The 17,808-nt window shown below is 25.7% G+C and overlaps 1 protein-coding gene across 1 annotated transcript; it reads right to left on the bottom strand.

Annotated features, from left to right (window-relative positions):
* LOC111294069 (uncharacterized) lies at window positions 1-3,051 on the bottom strand. The gene is made up of 3 exons (XM_022887236.2): window positions 2,868-3,051; window positions 1,668-1,705; window positions 1-307 (listed from the first exon to the last, which is right to left on the bottom strand). The coding sequence occupies exons 1-3, from the start codon at window positions 2,938-2,940 to the stop codon at window positions 194-196; spliced, it is 225 nt and encodes a 74-aa protein (XP_022742971.1). The 5' UTR covers window positions 2,941-3,051; the 3' UTR covers window positions 1-193.
* Window positions 3,052-17,808: the final 14,757 nt, after the last annotated feature.

Genomic DNA, 17,808 nt, shown 5'->3' with positions numbered 1-17,808 from the left:
TGAATAAAAAATGGTGGCTAGTCTTCAAATTAAGAAGATTAAATGTAAACTTGAACATTGGATTTAATAATTGAGTGAAACAGAAACCCAAAAACAAAACCAAGGCTTACAAGCATTATAGACCTTCTATCTAAGCTAGCAGTGCATCATCCTGAGAATACAATCTTAAGGATTAAAGACAGCCAGAGAATGGTTAGTATGACTTCCCACAATGTATCAAGCTTCCAGCACCCAAAAAAAGACCGAAAATCGCAGCACTACCGAGTGTTGTTTGGCCGATATATCTAATCTTGAGAAGTCCTGGGACCTGCATGATGCCACAATACAAAATCTTGATATGCAAGAATAAATTCCAAATGCATGAAGACATACATACAAAATGATAATACCAGCCTAAACCCATCCTTTCTTTTAAATTAATGTGCAGGAACTTATCAAATTATGTTACTGAAGGACAGGTCTCTTAACCAAACTTTGTGATCCTAGATCTGTAAAGCTCCATAATTCTTATGAAAGAAGTATGTAATTCTTGGGAGAGGTGAACTAAAGAAAACGAGTAACTACTTGGAAAGTAAATTCTTGTCATAAGAAAAGTGTTTTCTTGTCTCAAAGAACTGTTTCTTTTTCATATTCCAAACAGTAAATAATTACAAAAGCACCCATCTGTAAATTAGACAACTCAACCCCACTCAGCTAAGCCTTAACCATATAAATTCCAGGCCTCACTCTCCTTTCATTCCTTCTATATGTACGGAATCACCTTTTCTCCTTTCTTTCCTTCTATATGTATGAAATCACCTTTTTGCACATATACATCTCAAGGTCTACGTTAGACAAGTCTAAACAATCTGAAAACTGCAAATCCAAGAACAACTAAAGTAGTTGTCTCTGTATCAACTTAAACCCTAAAATTACTAACTCAATCCAAATTGATTCATGCGAGGTAAAACCTGTAATAGGATTGGAAGATATTTCACAACTCAAAACTCTTGAGAAACCCAACCATCAAGGCCCATACCAAAATGACCCTGCCAAAGCTCAAGCAAAACTTCATATAGACCATACTTTAACTACTTTTACACTGATAAAACACAGCAGCTAATGCAAAGTAGCTTCCCAAGAAGCAAAATTTACAACCAACTGGATTCTAGAATTTTGGATCACATGACGGCTCAAAGAAGATAAGAAAGAATATAATTTCATTCAGAGTCAGGCACAACTTCAAATAAAAAATAAAAATAAAAAAACAGCAAAAGAGAACCCTCAATTGTCACTGAGATATCATATGAAGACAGCATTATTTAATTCTAGATTGTGATTAATAAACTGCCCTTAATTCAAATCAAAACAACTTAATCAGATTTGAAAGAAGAACAGAAATGCAAAATGCAATGGGATTCGAAATTGTTGACAAACCCATTTTAAGTCATCACATGGCCAGATACCTAATTCTAGCTAGTGTCACCATGGAAGAAGGAAAAACAACAAGACACAGCATACATACACAGCATACATACTTGTAAGGTTTACAGAAATATGGATCATATATCCACAGAATTTTCATCACTACTTGTGATTGCGGTGGTAAGTTATCCACAAGAATAGAAAAGCAAACACAATCAAAATGATTTCATCTCTTGAAAGAAAACTAAAGTATCGGACATTACCTTGTATCTAATAGCCTCATAAGTCCCGTAAACTGCGCCTGCACAAGCAAAATCACATAAAAGAAACTTATTTACAGTTCCAGAATAAATTATTAAAAAATAGGTTGTGTAACATAATATGATGCACTAAATCATTAAAAAGAATAGTGTCAAAAACAAAGGATCAAGGAAAGGAAGTGTTACTACATTTAAAAGATACTAATGGAAGACCCCCTCCCTGCAATCCACCTCTCTACAGTCATCTAATTCCCTCCCAATCATCCATTCTCATCCTTCTAACCTCTCTCAACATCTAGAGCACGATATCCTTGAATGGTGCCTCTTTCTTTAAAAGTCAAATATACCACAAAGCAGTAGCGCTGCATGTTTCTTGATAGTTGTACATTACGTGAATATGCATTAAACTCTGGCACCATGTCCAGAATGGTTAAAACTTGACCTTCAGACCTAGAGGTCTCAGGGTTGAATCTTGAGAAGGATGATTTGGAATTTATAGAATGGGTAAACTAATAATTTAGGATATTTTTGTCTACTACTCATTTCTATTTAATTTACTCTCACTAATTTTCTACATATCTCCACTATCTCTATACCAGACAATTTAACTTACCAAATGAAACATACTAGCATTAATAACTAAATTCTTCCCAGTTGATCAGACCAATCTAACAGCAATGCTCAGCAAGAAATCTTCTTTTTGTTTAAAACCCCCTCCCCCTCCAATTTTATTGGCCTTCTCATAAACCAAAAGAGGGGGGCTTTTGTTTCACATCGGCTTTTCAAAATTCAAAGAGGATAATAATTATTAATAATAAAACAAAATATAACTAAACATTTCTTTTACTTTCTGGCGTTTTCCTTTACTCATAACTTTCTTTGCAAATTAGCAACATTAGAAAGTAAATTCAGAAAAATTCCTCGTCCAAACAAAAAATAAAAAGAAGAAAGAAAAAAGTACTATGAAGATACCTATTATTTGTTCAAAAACCCTAAAGTTTAGAAATTTCAACCTATTTCAGTTCTAGAATCACTAAACTAAACCAGAAACAGATAATTTCACGGTTTTAGAAATATTGGAAATTGATAATAATTATTATTGTTATTGAAATTGAAACAAATTTAATATATGTATTTTTTTCTATTTTTCAGTAACTAAAACAAAGCAATGAGGTTTAGGGTTTAGTGAGTAGTGAAACTTGCCAACTGCGCCGCCAACAGCTCCTCCGATTGCAACGCCGGCGGTGACGCGAGCCAAGCAGCTGTCTCTTGCCATATCAGTATCTATTACCGATTCCTTGTTCTTTGTTTGTTTTGTTTTCTTATGTTTTGCGAGTTCGGTTGGATTTTATTTACGTAATATTTGTTATAAGTAGGTTACTCTAAAAATCGTAATGATGTATATATATATAGTAATTAATCGTTGTGATAAGGACTCGGTTATCCAATCTAAGCATTCTAAAAATTCAGATAAAGTATTTTAATACGTTTTGGCCTCAATATGGTATGTTATAAAAAAAATTCAATTCATCTTAATTCGAACTCGATTTTAAAAATGATCTCTTCTTAAATTTAGATGAATCAAAAATTTATGTATATGAAATGTTTTAATATTTTGATCGATTGATTTTTTTTTTTTGTTGCAAAACTTTTTAAATTAAACAAATACAAAAAAATAAAAAAACAAGCCAAATGGAACTATTACCCATATTGATATTATTTTTTTATAAAATTTATTTAATAAAACAATAAAAAAAAGAGAAAAAAAAATCATCCCTTATCATATCAAATTGGTTTGAAGCCCATGAACATGAATTGTTTTGCCATTTTATTTATTGATGCATTTTATTGAAAAATTTATTAATTAAAAAAATATGAAAAAGAAAAAAAACTAAATTAAGATGCTATATGGATAATTTCATTAAGTTGTTTTAATAAATTTATCTAAATTTTAAAAAATTAAAATAAAAAAAAGAAAAAGAACAAAAAAAGAAAGAAACATAAGATGTCACGTTGACATCTTATGTCAAACAAAAATTAGAATAAGTAAAATTTATATAATGTATGAGTGGATGGATGAATGAATCACATCTTAATTATATATAAATACATTATTTTTATTAATCAAGATATTAAATAGTGATTTTGTTAATATATAAATATAAATATAAATAAAATAAATAATTAAAAATATAATTTTATATATATACTCGAGGCAAGATAGAAGACCTTAAATCTACTTCTGATTCTACCTCGATTTTTAAAAAGAAAATACCTTAACTCTATTTCAAAATTTTTAAAAATTGACACAAATTAGATTAGACTAAATGAAAATTAATGAATTTGTCATCCCTTCATCTATTTTTTTCTTACAAAATTTATCTAATTTAAAAAAATAAAAAAATTGAAAAAAAAAAAGAAAAGAACACAAATGAAGGTGGCATGAAGATTTATTAGATTAAAGTATCATATAATAATTTATTAATATAATACATATATATATATATATATAAACATAAAATTAAATGAATACTAAAGCATGTATTTACATATACCTTAGTAGGAAGAAATATCATAAATTTGTATTTGACTTGACTTCGATTTTTACAAAAAAATTTATCCAATATCAAATTAAAAAGAATGCACCTATTACATCAAGATGAAACGAAACCTATTAGATACAAATTATTTTGTCAGACATATCTTCATTAATTTATTTACCAACTTTTTTTTTATGTAAAAATTATCTAATTAAAAAATAGAAAAAGTGTAAGAAACAACCGAAATAAGATGTCATATGTTCATATTTGTTTGCTTTTATAAAAAATCTAATTTAAAAAATGAAAGGGAGAAAAAAATTTTTCAAAAAGAAAACAAATGAAAAGTAGAAAAAGCAAATAAAAATGAATAAAATTAAATTGTCATGCAACATTAACATTGATTAAACTTTTTTTGAAAATTTTATAATATAGATTTTAAAAAAATAAAAAAACCAAAAAAAAAATGGCACAAAAAAGAAAAAAAATCAAATTCGGATGTAAGATTAACAGTAAAAGAAGGTTAAGTTGTTATGCAACATTAATATTGATAAAGCTTTTTTTGAAAATTTTATATTATAGATTTTCAAAAAAAAAAAAAACTAAAAAAAGGAAAGTGCACAAAGAAAACAAAATCAAATTTGGATGTAACATTAACAATCTGTTAATATTATGTTAATGTTACATTCGAATTTGATTTTTTTTTTCTTTTTTGTGCCTTTTTTTTAAATATTTTTTAAAATTTATTAAATTAAAAAAAGAAAATAACAAAAAATATATCTTTTAAATTATAATATCAAATAGGCCACGTATTCAAGAAATTTTAAAAAATTTTAAAAAATTTATTAAATATTTAAAAAAAGAAAAAGTAGGAAAAATGTAAAAAAAAAAGTAAAAAAAAAAGAATCGAATAACTTACACGTGGCATACCATTAATATCAAATAGGTCTCACAAAAAAAAAATAAAAAATTATTTATTAAATATATAAAAATAGAAGAAAAAAAACATAAAAAAGAAAAGAAAAATAAACACGTGGCATATCTTTGATATCAATGTCATAACGATTTTGGGGATCGTTAGACAAAATTAAAAAAAAAATTAAAATAAGGAGTCGTCACCAATATTTTTTGTTAAGTGTGATTGACCTCTTAAAGAGTTTATGTTTTTAATAAAATCTTAAAGTTAATTAAAATTTAGTAAAAAGATAAATTTTTGTTTATAAAAAATAAAACCATGTTCGAAAATACAATCACGTGTAAGAAAAAAATAACATCTGTACAATGCTCATTTTAAAAGTGATACTAATTGATCATATGTTATCTTTTTTACTTTGATAAAAAAATTGTCTTAATTTTAATATTTAAAAAATTTTCTTAATTTTTTAATTTTTTGCAAAAATCTTTTCAAAACCACTTATTTAGGGATAAAATGAAGATTTTTAATTTCAAAATAATTTTTAAATTTTCCAATATTTAGGTAGAATTTAAGAAAATATTCTTTTGCTTCAAATTGTCATAATACCCTTAAATTTAAAACAGGGAAATGAAATAAAGTAAAAATAAAATAAAAATAATAAAATAATAAAGTAATAAAAAAGACCCATGAAAATAGCAAGCCCATGTTTTTAGTATACCTCACTTGGGTTTTATGTTCTAGCCCAAAAAAAGAATCTACCAAGGCCAAGAAACAAGGTTGCCAGGCTTAAGAGATGGTCCGGGTTGGGTCGAGTTTGATGAATCGGGCTAGCAAGTCTAGCCCAAAATAAAGAATCTACCACGCCCAAGGAACAAGGTTGCTAGGCCAAAGAGATGGTCCGGGTTAGGTCAAGTTTAATGAAACGGGCTTGCAAGTCGAGTCAAAGTCGATTTGCGAGTCAACCTTTTTTTTGTTGACTACAAAACCTAAAGTCTTCTTTTCTAGTTCTTTTTAGCTTCTCTTTCTAAAAAAATTCTTACTCTTTTTAAAAATCCTAAAAAGTGGTCTCCCTTTAATCTTAAACCTAAAACTTGACAGTGCGACAGTTACAATAGCAGCCGTTTGGATCGTTTACCACCGTTGGCTAATGTTATCTCTTCTCTAAATTTTTAGCACAAGCTCTCCTTAATGCCCTCATCATGGATCCGAGTTTGGATTTCTCAAAACTTGCCTCTAAACCTGTAGAGCTAAGACAAAAGTCTGAAACTTCAAACTACCGATAAACACCTTTACCGTAGTTTGATCTTTCCAAAATTTTAGTATGTTGTTGCCCACTTTTTGTTTTTTCTTCCCATGGTCTTAGATCTCCCGAATGCTCTTGGTTACTGTGAGCTGCCTTTTTACCACTATTGTGACCGTCGGTGGTGATTGTTATCTTTCTCTGTATTTTGTGATTCTATTTATATAGTCGAACATATTTTGCTACTGCTTTTCGAAAGAGGATGTGGTTATTTATTTATTATTATTATTATTATTGTGTTTGAGTAGGTCTCGCGCAGGTGATGGTGATGGTGATGGTGATGGTGGGGGTTGTTCGTAGTTGTTAGTCTAGGCTTGGTAGTAAGCTTGATGCTTTGTTTAGGCGTGATTTATCTTTTGGTTTTTTTACTTGTTAATTGGTTTTTGCTATCTTACAGTATGTTTGGATTGAGGGAAAGGGAAGGAAAGGAAAGGAAAATAAAAGAAAGTAATGGAAACAGAAAAACATTTCATTTGTTTGGATAAGCTTTTAATTTAAAGGAAAGGAAATATGTGAAAACTCAATAACCCTTGCTTTTCCCTATAGTCTTCACTTTTTTAATACCCCAATTTAGGGGAAAAGCTAAGGAAAGGAAAGCTAAAAAGAATTTATTTTTGTAAAAAAACTATTATATCCAACTTTTTTATTAATACCAGAAGCCTAGTAAAAAAAAGAAATCTAACCACATCACAATCTTTCTTTAATTTTTTCAAAGTTATCTATTTTTTAAAGTAAGTTTTACATGTTTCTTTCAATACAAAAATTTTTTATAATTTTTTGGTAATTTGATCTTGATGAATGATTGAATATGAATAGACATATTTTTTAGGTTTATGAGATGTCAAACTAACTCAAAATTTTTTATTTTTATATGTAATATATTATATTTTGAGATGTCGGCAATTTTAGGACATTATAGAAAGAAGAATGGGAAAAGGGAGATTTATCATTGAAACACTAACTTGGCTATGATTATAAACATATCAGTACGCTTTCCAAACAAACTTAATTGGTAAATATTAGTATTATAATAATTAATATATGTGAGTAATTGATAAATATTAGTATTATTATTAGTAGTATATATGATTTATTGTTAAATGCCTCATGTCTCAAAATTTTCTAATGCAATTTTGTTTTAATATTATTTTCTTTCATACAAGTGTTAGTGTATTTATTTTTATGATAATAATAATTATTGTTAATATTTTGCTATATAGATGGATAAACAAAGAAATGAGACAATGATTGAGTATTTTGAAGAGAAAGTCATCGAAGGGCAGTTGTCTACATTATGTGTTTAGCTATTTATTGGTTTATACATAAAAAAGCAATCACAAAGAGAAGTTATTGATCATTGTATGAGTCTAGAAAGAGATCGGGTCAGAGATGAAATAATGAGTCAAATTGTTGGTGAAAAGAAAGGTAGAAATATTGTGAGAATGGGACCTAAAGCTTTTCTAGATGTTAAAAATTTATATGCTACATAAGTTTTTAATTCGTTGAAATAAGTTTATTTTTCTTAGGATGAAAATATTTATTTTTATTTTAATAAAATAAATTTATGTTGGACAACTATATGGTGATATGTTATTACTTTTTATTTGGTTCAAAAAAGACACATAATTCACTAATATGTAATGTTTTTATGTGATTGCATTTTTTATATTTAATAGCTTTTATATGAATATATCGCCAAAGTGATAATATGCTGAAATTTTGATAATGGCCAACAAATCCATCAATGTATGTTTGTAAAATATCTTTTTGTTTCACTTGATTAAAAACCACTGATATAGTAGCAATTGTGAGGCTAGACAAGATAGCAAACATATTATGATTTAGAAGTGCTCTAAAATCACAAGCAATGAAAGATTGTAATTGAAAAAAAATTATTATAATGAATCATTTCCTTTCTTTTTCACTCTTTATCTAAACAATGGTTGTTAAAATTCCTTTCTTTTCTTTTTCTTTATTAATTTTAATGATTTAAACAAGGGATACATGTATCTTTTCTTTTCTTTTAAAATTTTTTTTTCTTTCCTTTCATTTCATTTCCTTTCCTTTATTAATATTTATCCAAACATAGCATTAAAGATTGTTAAGGGAGGTTCGGGTCTATAATGGTGGTACTTGAAGGAGTCTATAGTGGTACTTAAGGGTGTTTACTGTGGCTTAAGGTTAGGTAGTGGGTTGAGTTGTGGTGATGTCAGTGGTGAAAGGAAGTAGTCTCAGTGGTGTTGGGGTTGTGTTGGGTTGGTTGAAGCTGGTGATGGGTTACTGAGTGGGAGATTTTGTGATGGGTTTAGTTGATAGGAGCTGTAATGGTGTTACTAATGGTGGTTTTGGTTGGGCAAGTGGTGTTTTCTGGTTGAAAGGGTCTAATTGATGGTAGCTAAAAATGGCGGTGATGATGAAGGCAGAGAGTTAAGGGTGTTTTGGTAGGTGTTTGGGTCATGGTTTCAGTGGTGGATTGCTATATTAGGATTTTTTTGGGGTTATTAGTAGTCTCGATGGTCATCTCAGTGGGGGACTGCAGGTGAGTTTATGGTATCTTTTAGTGATGTGAGAATCAATGGTGGGCAGGCTTAAGGTATTAGGGGTTAAGAGTGTTGTTAATAGGTTTGGGTTAATGTTGGTGAATTATTCGTTATTTGGGTGAAGCAGAGATTCTTTTTTTTTTTTTGTTTGTTTGAATGGTAATAGATTTATTTATATACTATAAATGAGTCCGTGCGATGCTGTGGGATCAATTTTTTAGTAATTAAAAAATTATATTTAAATTATTTAAAATAACTCAATAGTTTATCTTAATTTTTATTAGTTGATATAAATTTTAATAAATTAAATTAAAAATAATTTTTACATTATTATTATTTTTTTGTTGTAAAATTTATCTAATAAAAAAAATCAAATGAAAAAAAAAAAAAAAACAAATGCAAGTGGCATGTGATATTTGAATTGATTTTTTTTCTTACAAAAGTTTTCTAATACAAAAGTTAAAAAAATAAAAAAAGTGAAAAAAGCAAAAAAATCACAGTAGGATTCAACGTGGATACCTCAATTTTTTTTTTTTTTTTGCATAAACTCATATTTCACTTGATCTTAGTTTTTTTTTTTTAAATTTTTAATTTGATCATTATTTTCTTAAAATTGTAAATATTGTATGGGATAAATAAAAACTCATGGAATATAGGTTGTTTTATCATTCATATATTTATTAATTTTTTTATAAAATTTATTTAATTAAAAAATTAAAGTTTTTTTAAATAACAAAGAAAGTAATAGAAAAAAAGTAAGCCAAGTGTAAATTTATTAAATTAAAATATTAAATAATAATTTTATTAATAATATATATAAATATAAAATTAAATAATAATAAAATATATATTTATACACTCGGACGTAATTGATAGTTTTATGAAATATAATTATTTTCAATAATTAAATGAATTTTTTTTGCTTTGTTTTCGGTAAAACAAGCCTTTTTTTTTTATTCTTAGTGTGTTTAATTTGTTGTTTTGTAAGAAAATCCTAAAAAAAAGATTGAATCATGGTGAATCATGAAGAATCTCAGAGTGGCTTAATCAATAGTGGATGAATCTTGGTACATTTGGAATAATCTTGGACTGTTCTTGATCTGTTTTTGTTGATTCTTGCAAATATTAAAGTTGAATTGATTAATTTTTGTAAGATTTGCTTTGCTAAACCTATTGGAGTAAAGTTTGATGAATCTTGTTGAAAATTTTAGAAAATAAAAATTGTGTAAGGGATGTTTGGTTATAGTTAGGGATAGATGTGTAATTTCAAATTAAATGTAAGTCCATGATAGCTTATGTAGTGTGCAATAAATGAGATTATTATAAATGACATGGCATTAAGTATGTTTTCATTGAAAAAGAGAAATGACTTGGAAGCTTATATGGCATGAAGACTTTGAAGTTTTTTCCATACTTGAAAAAGTCCATATAGCCCTTAGTGTTCCTATTTTAAAAGGGATTTCCCACTTTGACTTGAAAATCCCACGTTAACTTGAAATTTATACCTTAACTAGAAGAGCACTTGGTTATCCTATTTAGAGTTAGTTTTCCTAAGTTGAATAGAAAATCTTAGTTTGTATGTGTATTCCTACCAAGGATAAGATTTGCATGAATATAGAAGGTACTATAAAAAAGGGTTAGCATATGAAGAGAACATAACTTAGAATTTTACTTCTCTTTTTTTCAAGAACTCTTCATTAGAATTATAAATCCAAAATCTAAAAATTTGCTCTAAAACCAATTGATTTCAAGATTCAAGCCCAATGGAAAAAGTTGTCCAAGAAGAGCCTAAAACACTTCAAGATTTGGGGCTACCAAAATGAAAGGCCAATTGTCCATTTTATTAATAAAAAAGACTTAGCCCAATTCAAGAAAGGTCTAAGAAGTGCTAAAGCCTAGTCTAAGTTAGAGTTCTTATTTAAGAAGGCTGCTAAAGGTGTAAAAGTAATTATAATGCATTCTTTTCTCTTGAAAACAGCCTTAGCCGCCACTTACCTATCATTCTAACTTTATGATTCTTTATATTCTTATTCTATAAATAGTTACCTTTTGTTTAAAGAAAAATTGAAGTAAGGTTTAGAGTGATAGCCTAATCTGAAGTAGTTAGCTTTTTGAAATTTTCTTGTTTTTTACTTTTCATGTTTTTTAGTTTTATTTAAGTTATTTTAAATTTATGAAAAGTTTAATTTCAGTTTTCTTTTAAATTTAAGTTTTGTTTTGTTTTGTTTTTAATTTAAGCTTTTTAAAATTTTTGTTCTTGCTTTCAATTCAATTCAATTTATTTTTATTTATTCTTTAAGTGCTTTTAATTCATGCTCTTTAAGTTATGTTCTTAATTTAATTTAAGGTTTGAAGTTTAAATCGTTAGATTTAAGTAATTTGCATTCAATTAAGTTTAATTCAGATTTTGTTTAGTATAGTTTTTGCATGTTTAAGGTTATTACGTTTAGATTTAATAGTTCTTGCATGTTTTAGGATTTAATTGACTTTAATTCAATTCTTTTTGTTGTGCTTTAAGTTTAAGTTAATTAGTTTATGATTTTGCATATTAGTTCAGGTTTTATTTACATGTTTTTAAGTTTATTATGTAAATTTACATTCTATTTTGTTTAATTTAAGTTGTTAAATTTAGATTTGGTTTATTTTACATGCTTAGTTAGGTTATTGTTTAGTTAGTTAATTTAAGTAGTTATTCAGTTATTTTCATTCTACTTTTCGATCTTCTGGATATAATTAAGGTGAACAATTTCAATACTTAGTTCTTTTATCCATATATATTTAATCTCCATGGAAACAACACTCTACTCATTCTATATTACTTGTTTCGATTTTGTACACTTGTAAATTCTTAATCAGGAACGAAACACTTTAAGATTGATTTGACCTTATCCTAATTTAAAAAAAAAATCAATTTGATAAAAATGTAAAAAAACACATCTATTGGATTTGAATGAATTGAAATCTGTTAAATACAAGTAATTTTGTTATCCATGCCTTTATTGATTTTTATCTTAAACAAATTATTTATCAAATTTTTATTGTAATAATAATCTAATTAAAAAAAAAAAAAGACAAAAGTTAAAAATCGAAATAAGGTGTCACATGAACATATTCGTTGTTTTTTTTTTTTCTTTAAAAAAATTGATGTAAAAAATAGAAAAACACTAAAAAACAAAAAACAAAAAGGAAGAAAGAACAGAAAGAGAAAAAAGTTTAGTGGCCACACTACATTAGTAATAATAGTTGTTCTTGCAAAATTTATATTATGGATTTGTTAAAATAAAAGCTAAAAACTAAAAAAATAGAAAAAATTAAATATAGATGTTGTTGACACCTTCATTAATATCATTTTGTTATAAAATTATCTAATTAAATAACTATGAAAAAATATATTTTTAACTAATAATATCAACTGAGTTCCACCAAAAAGATTTTAAAAAAATTTACTAAAAAAAAGAGAAAAAAATATAAATAAATAAAATTATGAAATAGAAAAGAAGAGAAAATGAAAAAAAATCAAAGACTTGATATATAATATCAAATTAGCTCAAAAAAATATAAAAATAAAGAAAACTTTAAATATAAAAAGGTAAAAAAAAGGCTTGACATGTGGGCCTGCACAAACAATTAAAATATTAAAATATAGATACTAAATATAAAAAATAAAAAAGACATAAAATGTAAAAAAGAAAAGAGGAAAAGCAAAAGCAAAAGTTTTGCATTAACATGTGTAAAGGTAAATTTGCACTATTTATATATAGGACTAGAAAGGTGCCTATTCGTTATCATGAGTATATATAACAATTCATATATTCATATCTTATAAAACAATAAAAAGTTGTGTATCTATATTGTGTTTTACATGAAATTATATGTCAAAATTTATGTTGACAAAAAAAAATATGAAATATATTTTTGTTAAAGTTAAACCTATATATATTTTTTGTTAAAATTTTAATATGTCATTTCATGTTTTTTTTCATATTGTTTTCATGTCATGTCACTACGTCATCTTAAGTAAAAAAATTATTTTATTAATATAATACATATATATATATATATATAAAACTAAATAATTATTAAAATATATATTTTTATATACACTTGGTTGGAATAATACATTATAGACATTCTTATAACCTGATTTGACTTTTTTCAAAAAATTCAACCCATCGCAATTAAATCTCAATTTTTAAAAATAACCTTTTTATCCCAAAACCCATGGGATATGAATTATTTTAAAATCTATTTAATTGGCATATCGCAATGCAAAATTTATCTTATTAAAAACTACAAAAAAAAAAATTGAAAGGTAAGAAACTCAAATGGGTGCCACGTGACACATACATAGTTTTTTTTTTTAATATAAAATTACTTTTATTAATAATACAAAAATGGAAAACGAAAAATATTGAGAAAAAAATGAAAGTATAAAAATTAAAAAAAAACAAAAGAAAGTTCATTGGGCTTATATATAGACAATGCAATTGAATGGAAATTTATTAGATATGTTATTTTGCCATTGCTATGAATTAGCTCCTTTTGGTGCAAAATTAATATGATAAAAAAAAAAAGAAGAAAACAAATTGTGGTGTTATGTGAACACCTATATTATTTTTTTCATAAAATTTATTTAAACAAAAAAATATAAAAAATCTACAAAAAGTAAAAAGAAAAAAAAGAGAAAATTGAGACTTCGAAAGAATGTAAAAAAATAAAATGAATCAAATTTATATAATAAATGGGCCAGGATTAAATAAAATTTAATATTATATTTTTCAAAAATATTAAATATATTTTAAAAAGAAAAATGTAATAGTAAATAAAAAAAAGCAAAATTGAAAAAAAGAAGTTAAATGACTTAACATGTCGTATATTCTTGATATTAAATGGGATTAAAAATACTAAAATTAAAAAATATTAAATATTAAAAAAAAATAAAAAAAAATGTAACATACCATTGGTATTAAGTAGATTTAAAAAAAAATCTAAAGAAAATCTTTATTAAATATTTTTTTTAAAAAAGAAAAAAGTTAAAAAGGGTAAAAAAAAAAAGAAAAGCAAAAAAATTTAATATAAGTGAATACCACACATAAAAAAGAAAATCTTAAGCAATATGAATTTTTTATAATTTTAAAAATTATTTTAAATATTTTTAAATAAAAAATATTAAAAAAGGTAAAAAAGAAAAAGTGAAAAAGAAAGTTGAAATAAATGGGTCTCACACATAAAAAATAAAATCTTTAAAAAGGTATTTTATTATTTTAGAAAATATTTTTTAAATATTTAAAAAAAAGTTAAAAAGGGAAAAAAAGGGGGAAAGCTAAAAAGAAAGTTTGTATCAGTGAGGTCCACACATAAAAATAAAATATTTTAAAATATAAATTTTTAAAATTATAAAAAATTAAAGAAAATCTTTATTAAGTATATTTTTTAAAAAATAAACAAAGTTATGAAAGGTAAAAAAATAAAATTTTTTGTGTTTAAATATGATCCCACACAAAAAATAAAATCTTTAAAATATATAATTTTTAATGTAAAACAATTATTAAACATCTTTTACAAAAGAAAAGAGTTAAAAATGGTAAAAAAGAAAAGTAAAAAAGAGTGTTTGAAATAAGTGAAACCCACATATAAAAAAAAGAGTATAGATTATTTATAATTTTTAAAAATATTTTTTATTAAAATTTTTTAAAAACGAAAAAAAATAGAGAAGTTAAAATGAAAAAGTAAAAAAAGAAAATTTGTATAAGTAGATCCAACACATAAAAAATAAAAATTTTTTAAAAATAGTTTTTTTATATTTTTAAAAAATATATTAAATATTTTAAAGGAAAAGGTAAAAAATTGGCGAAAGGAAAAAAATTGAGAAAATCAGTAGACCTAACAATATATGTCATCGTATTGTATAAGATATTGTATTCGTGTCGTATTTTAAATGAAAATCGCGTGTCACAATTTGTGTCAATACTAAAATATAAAATATAATTTTTTTGATTTTATTGAACCTATTTATGCTTTTTCTAAAATTTTAACTCATGTTATCTCCGTATCTTTTAGTTGTATCATTTTTGTATCATGTGATCATGTTGTGTTTCAAATTGCCAAGTTTGAAAATCAGAGGCTAACATGTGATAGGCTAGGGGCATCCGTGCATTAGTAAAATTTTTTATTAGATTAGTAAAACACTCGTGCGTTATCTATGGTTGATAATTTTTGTTTTGTTATATCTATTTAATTGGTTTTTTATTACAAAATTCACGTAATCTAAAAACAAAAAAGTCAAAAGGTAACAAAAAACAAATGAGAATGAGATGTAGTTATTTTGATTGGCCTTATTTTTTTTCATGGAAGTTATCTAATTTTAAGAAAAAAAAGAAGTGAAAACATAAATAACAAAAAAGACAAGGAAAAGGAAAAAGCAAAGAAATAAAAAATATAAGAGCTCATAGAGGATGCCATTACCATATAGACACTTTCCTTAAATTTAAAATATTAATATTTTAAATTAAGGTATCAAATAATCACTTTATTAATATAATATATAAAACAAAATTAATAATAAAATATATAGTTCTATATATTTTCAAAAATAGTCGGGTAAATCACTTTAAACATGCATTTTGCTCGATTTCCTATTTCCTTAAAAAAAAAGGTTTTGGCTCAACTTGACCTTGATTTAAAAAAAAAATTCATCACCTTATCTAATCGAATGATTAAATTTGTTAAATACAAATTATTTTAACATAACTATCAATTAACACTATTTGTGGTTATAGACGCTCATTTGTGTCTGGACTCAATTGGGCCCATTTATGTCTGGGCCTAATTAGGTTGGTCCCTTTCATACTTTGTTATTTTAGTATATATTATAATATACTATTATTAATACTATTACTTATCATTATTATTATATTATACTATTATTATTATTATAGATTTATATTTTTATTATTCACATTTTTTCTAGTCTTTTTTTTCTTTTTTGTTCAAATTTGCATGTGGACAAAAAAACAGAGAATCAAAATCAGACTCCTTGCTCAAAGTCTTAATTGTAAATTAAATTGTTAAAATTTTGGATCAAAAATCATGCTAGACAGAATGCAATCTCAAGATTCAAGCTTGGGATTGATTTTATCAATTTTTTTAAGCTGATCCTAGAACTACCTATAAATTAGATTGATTCTATAGTGAACACACACAAGAAACATAAAAAATTTGACAGAAAGTTATTAAAAAAATCTAGAAAATTTTGGGCAGAAAGGGTTCTGGGAGCTTAATTTTTGGATTCTAGGATTCAATTTGAAATTGTGGGTTTGATTTTAGTTTTTTGGGTTAGAATTAGGGTTCAGAATGATTCTGAAAAAGGTTATGAGAGTAATCTGGGCAAAATTTGGAGAAATCTAGGAAAAGTTCAAAGAAATTTTAAGTTTTTCTAGTTTTTTGGGTTTGGGAAGAACTTTGAATTTTTTGGTGAAATTTTTTAACGAAGGTTGAAGTTTCCGACTAGATTTCGGCAAGATTTTTAGAATCTGGCACATTTTGCAAAAATTGATGTATTTTTTAATTTTCGATTGAATTTTTTAATGACATCCTCAGAAATCGATGAGATTCTCAATTTTCGATTGAATTTACTAGCGGGATTTTAGAAAGAAGGTAGAGGTTTTTTGGCTATAGAGAGAAAGGCTTTGGGATTTCTGAAGAAAAATACTAAAAGGTACATTTTATACTAGCCCAGCACAATGTCATTTTGGACAACCCAGGATTTGCGTGTTGACTCGGTGACCCACGTACTGACCCGCGCTCTAACTCGACCCGATCGCAAGTTTTCTTTTTTCATTTTATTTTTATTTTTATTTTTATTTTTTGATTTGATTTGATTTTATTTTTTAACCCATTTTTTCTTTATTATTTTTTTGGTTTTTTTTAAATGTTATTTTTACCATCTTTTTTTCTGGAAGTAAAAAAAAGAGATTCAAATAAAAAAAATCTTTCCAAATAAAAATAAATATATCTTTTCAAATAAAATTTTTTTAAAAAATCCTTTCAAAAATAAAAAAATATAAAAAATATATGTTTTTAAATAAATAAAAATACTTTTTATCCTTTAAACTATTAGAGAATTGCTTTAAAGTGAGCCTTACCAAACTGTTGAGAGGCTTTGCTAATTTTTTTAGAATAAAAATTAATAAATCTGATGACGAAACTTCTTTAGAGTGAGACACTAATCTCAATAAATATTTTTGAGGTGAGAGAATTATCCTAAATTGCTACCAAACTGTTGGGATAATTTTAGGGTTAATTTTTAATATTAAATTATTTGATAAATCATAAAAATGACCAAGGCCTGGATAATTTGAAATTAAATTGGTACCATCCTTTGGGTGGGCGTTGTGGGGTGTTACAACCTTCCTCAAGCGTAACCGACTCTCAAACCTAACATCTATTTTCGCAGACCAGAATATGTTTCAGGTGGCCAATCACACATAACTAAAAAAGATTGATGGCAACTCCCTCTAATCCACGTCTAGCAGTAGGTCTACGAATCTGTACATTATGACAGTTTGGTGACTCTACTGAAAAAATTGAGAGTCAAGCCAATAAACGATTTCTTATTATCCAAGCCTTGCTTAATAAGTTTGAAATTATTTTATTCCCTTTTATTGATTATATCTGTTTTATTATTTATTTTCCTTTTCATTGTGTATACCTGCTTATTTTTCATTGCTTATATTTGCCTAATTATTTATTTGTTATATACATTTATCATTCATTTGCATGCGCATAACATAAGCCTTCCACCTGAGCTCTAACTTTAGGAGAAAGTGAAGTACCTATGCCTTCGTGAGAT

The sequence above is a fragment of the Durio zibethinus genome, chromosome 14, assembly GCF_047325235.1.
Source record: "Durio zibethinus cultivar Kanyao isolate XHJ-2024 chromosome 14, ASM4732523v1, whole genome shotgun sequence".
NCBI classification, from domain to species: domain Eukaryota; kingdom Viridiplantae; phylum Streptophyta; class Magnoliopsida; order Malvales; family Malvaceae; genus Durio; species Durio zibethinus.
This window is presented reverse-complemented; position numbering and strand designations above follow the sequence as displayed.

What these genes read in the sequence shown, in the direction of transcription:
- LOC111294069 (XM_022887236.2), bottom strand. Translation starts at nt 2,940, where the DNA reads ATGGCAAGAGACAGCTGCTTGGCTCGCGTCACCGCCGGCGTTGCAATC. An exon ending in AGCTGTTGGCGGCGCAGTTG is followed by an intron (nt 1,706 to 2,867) that starts GCAAGTTTCACT and finishes TTGCTTGTGCAG; the next exon opens with GCGCAGTTTACGGGACTTAT. An exon ending in ATGAGGCTATTAGATACAAG is followed by an intron (nt 308 to 1,667) that starts GTAATGTCCGAT and finishes GGCATCATGCAG; the next exon opens with GTCCCAGGACTTCTCAAGAT.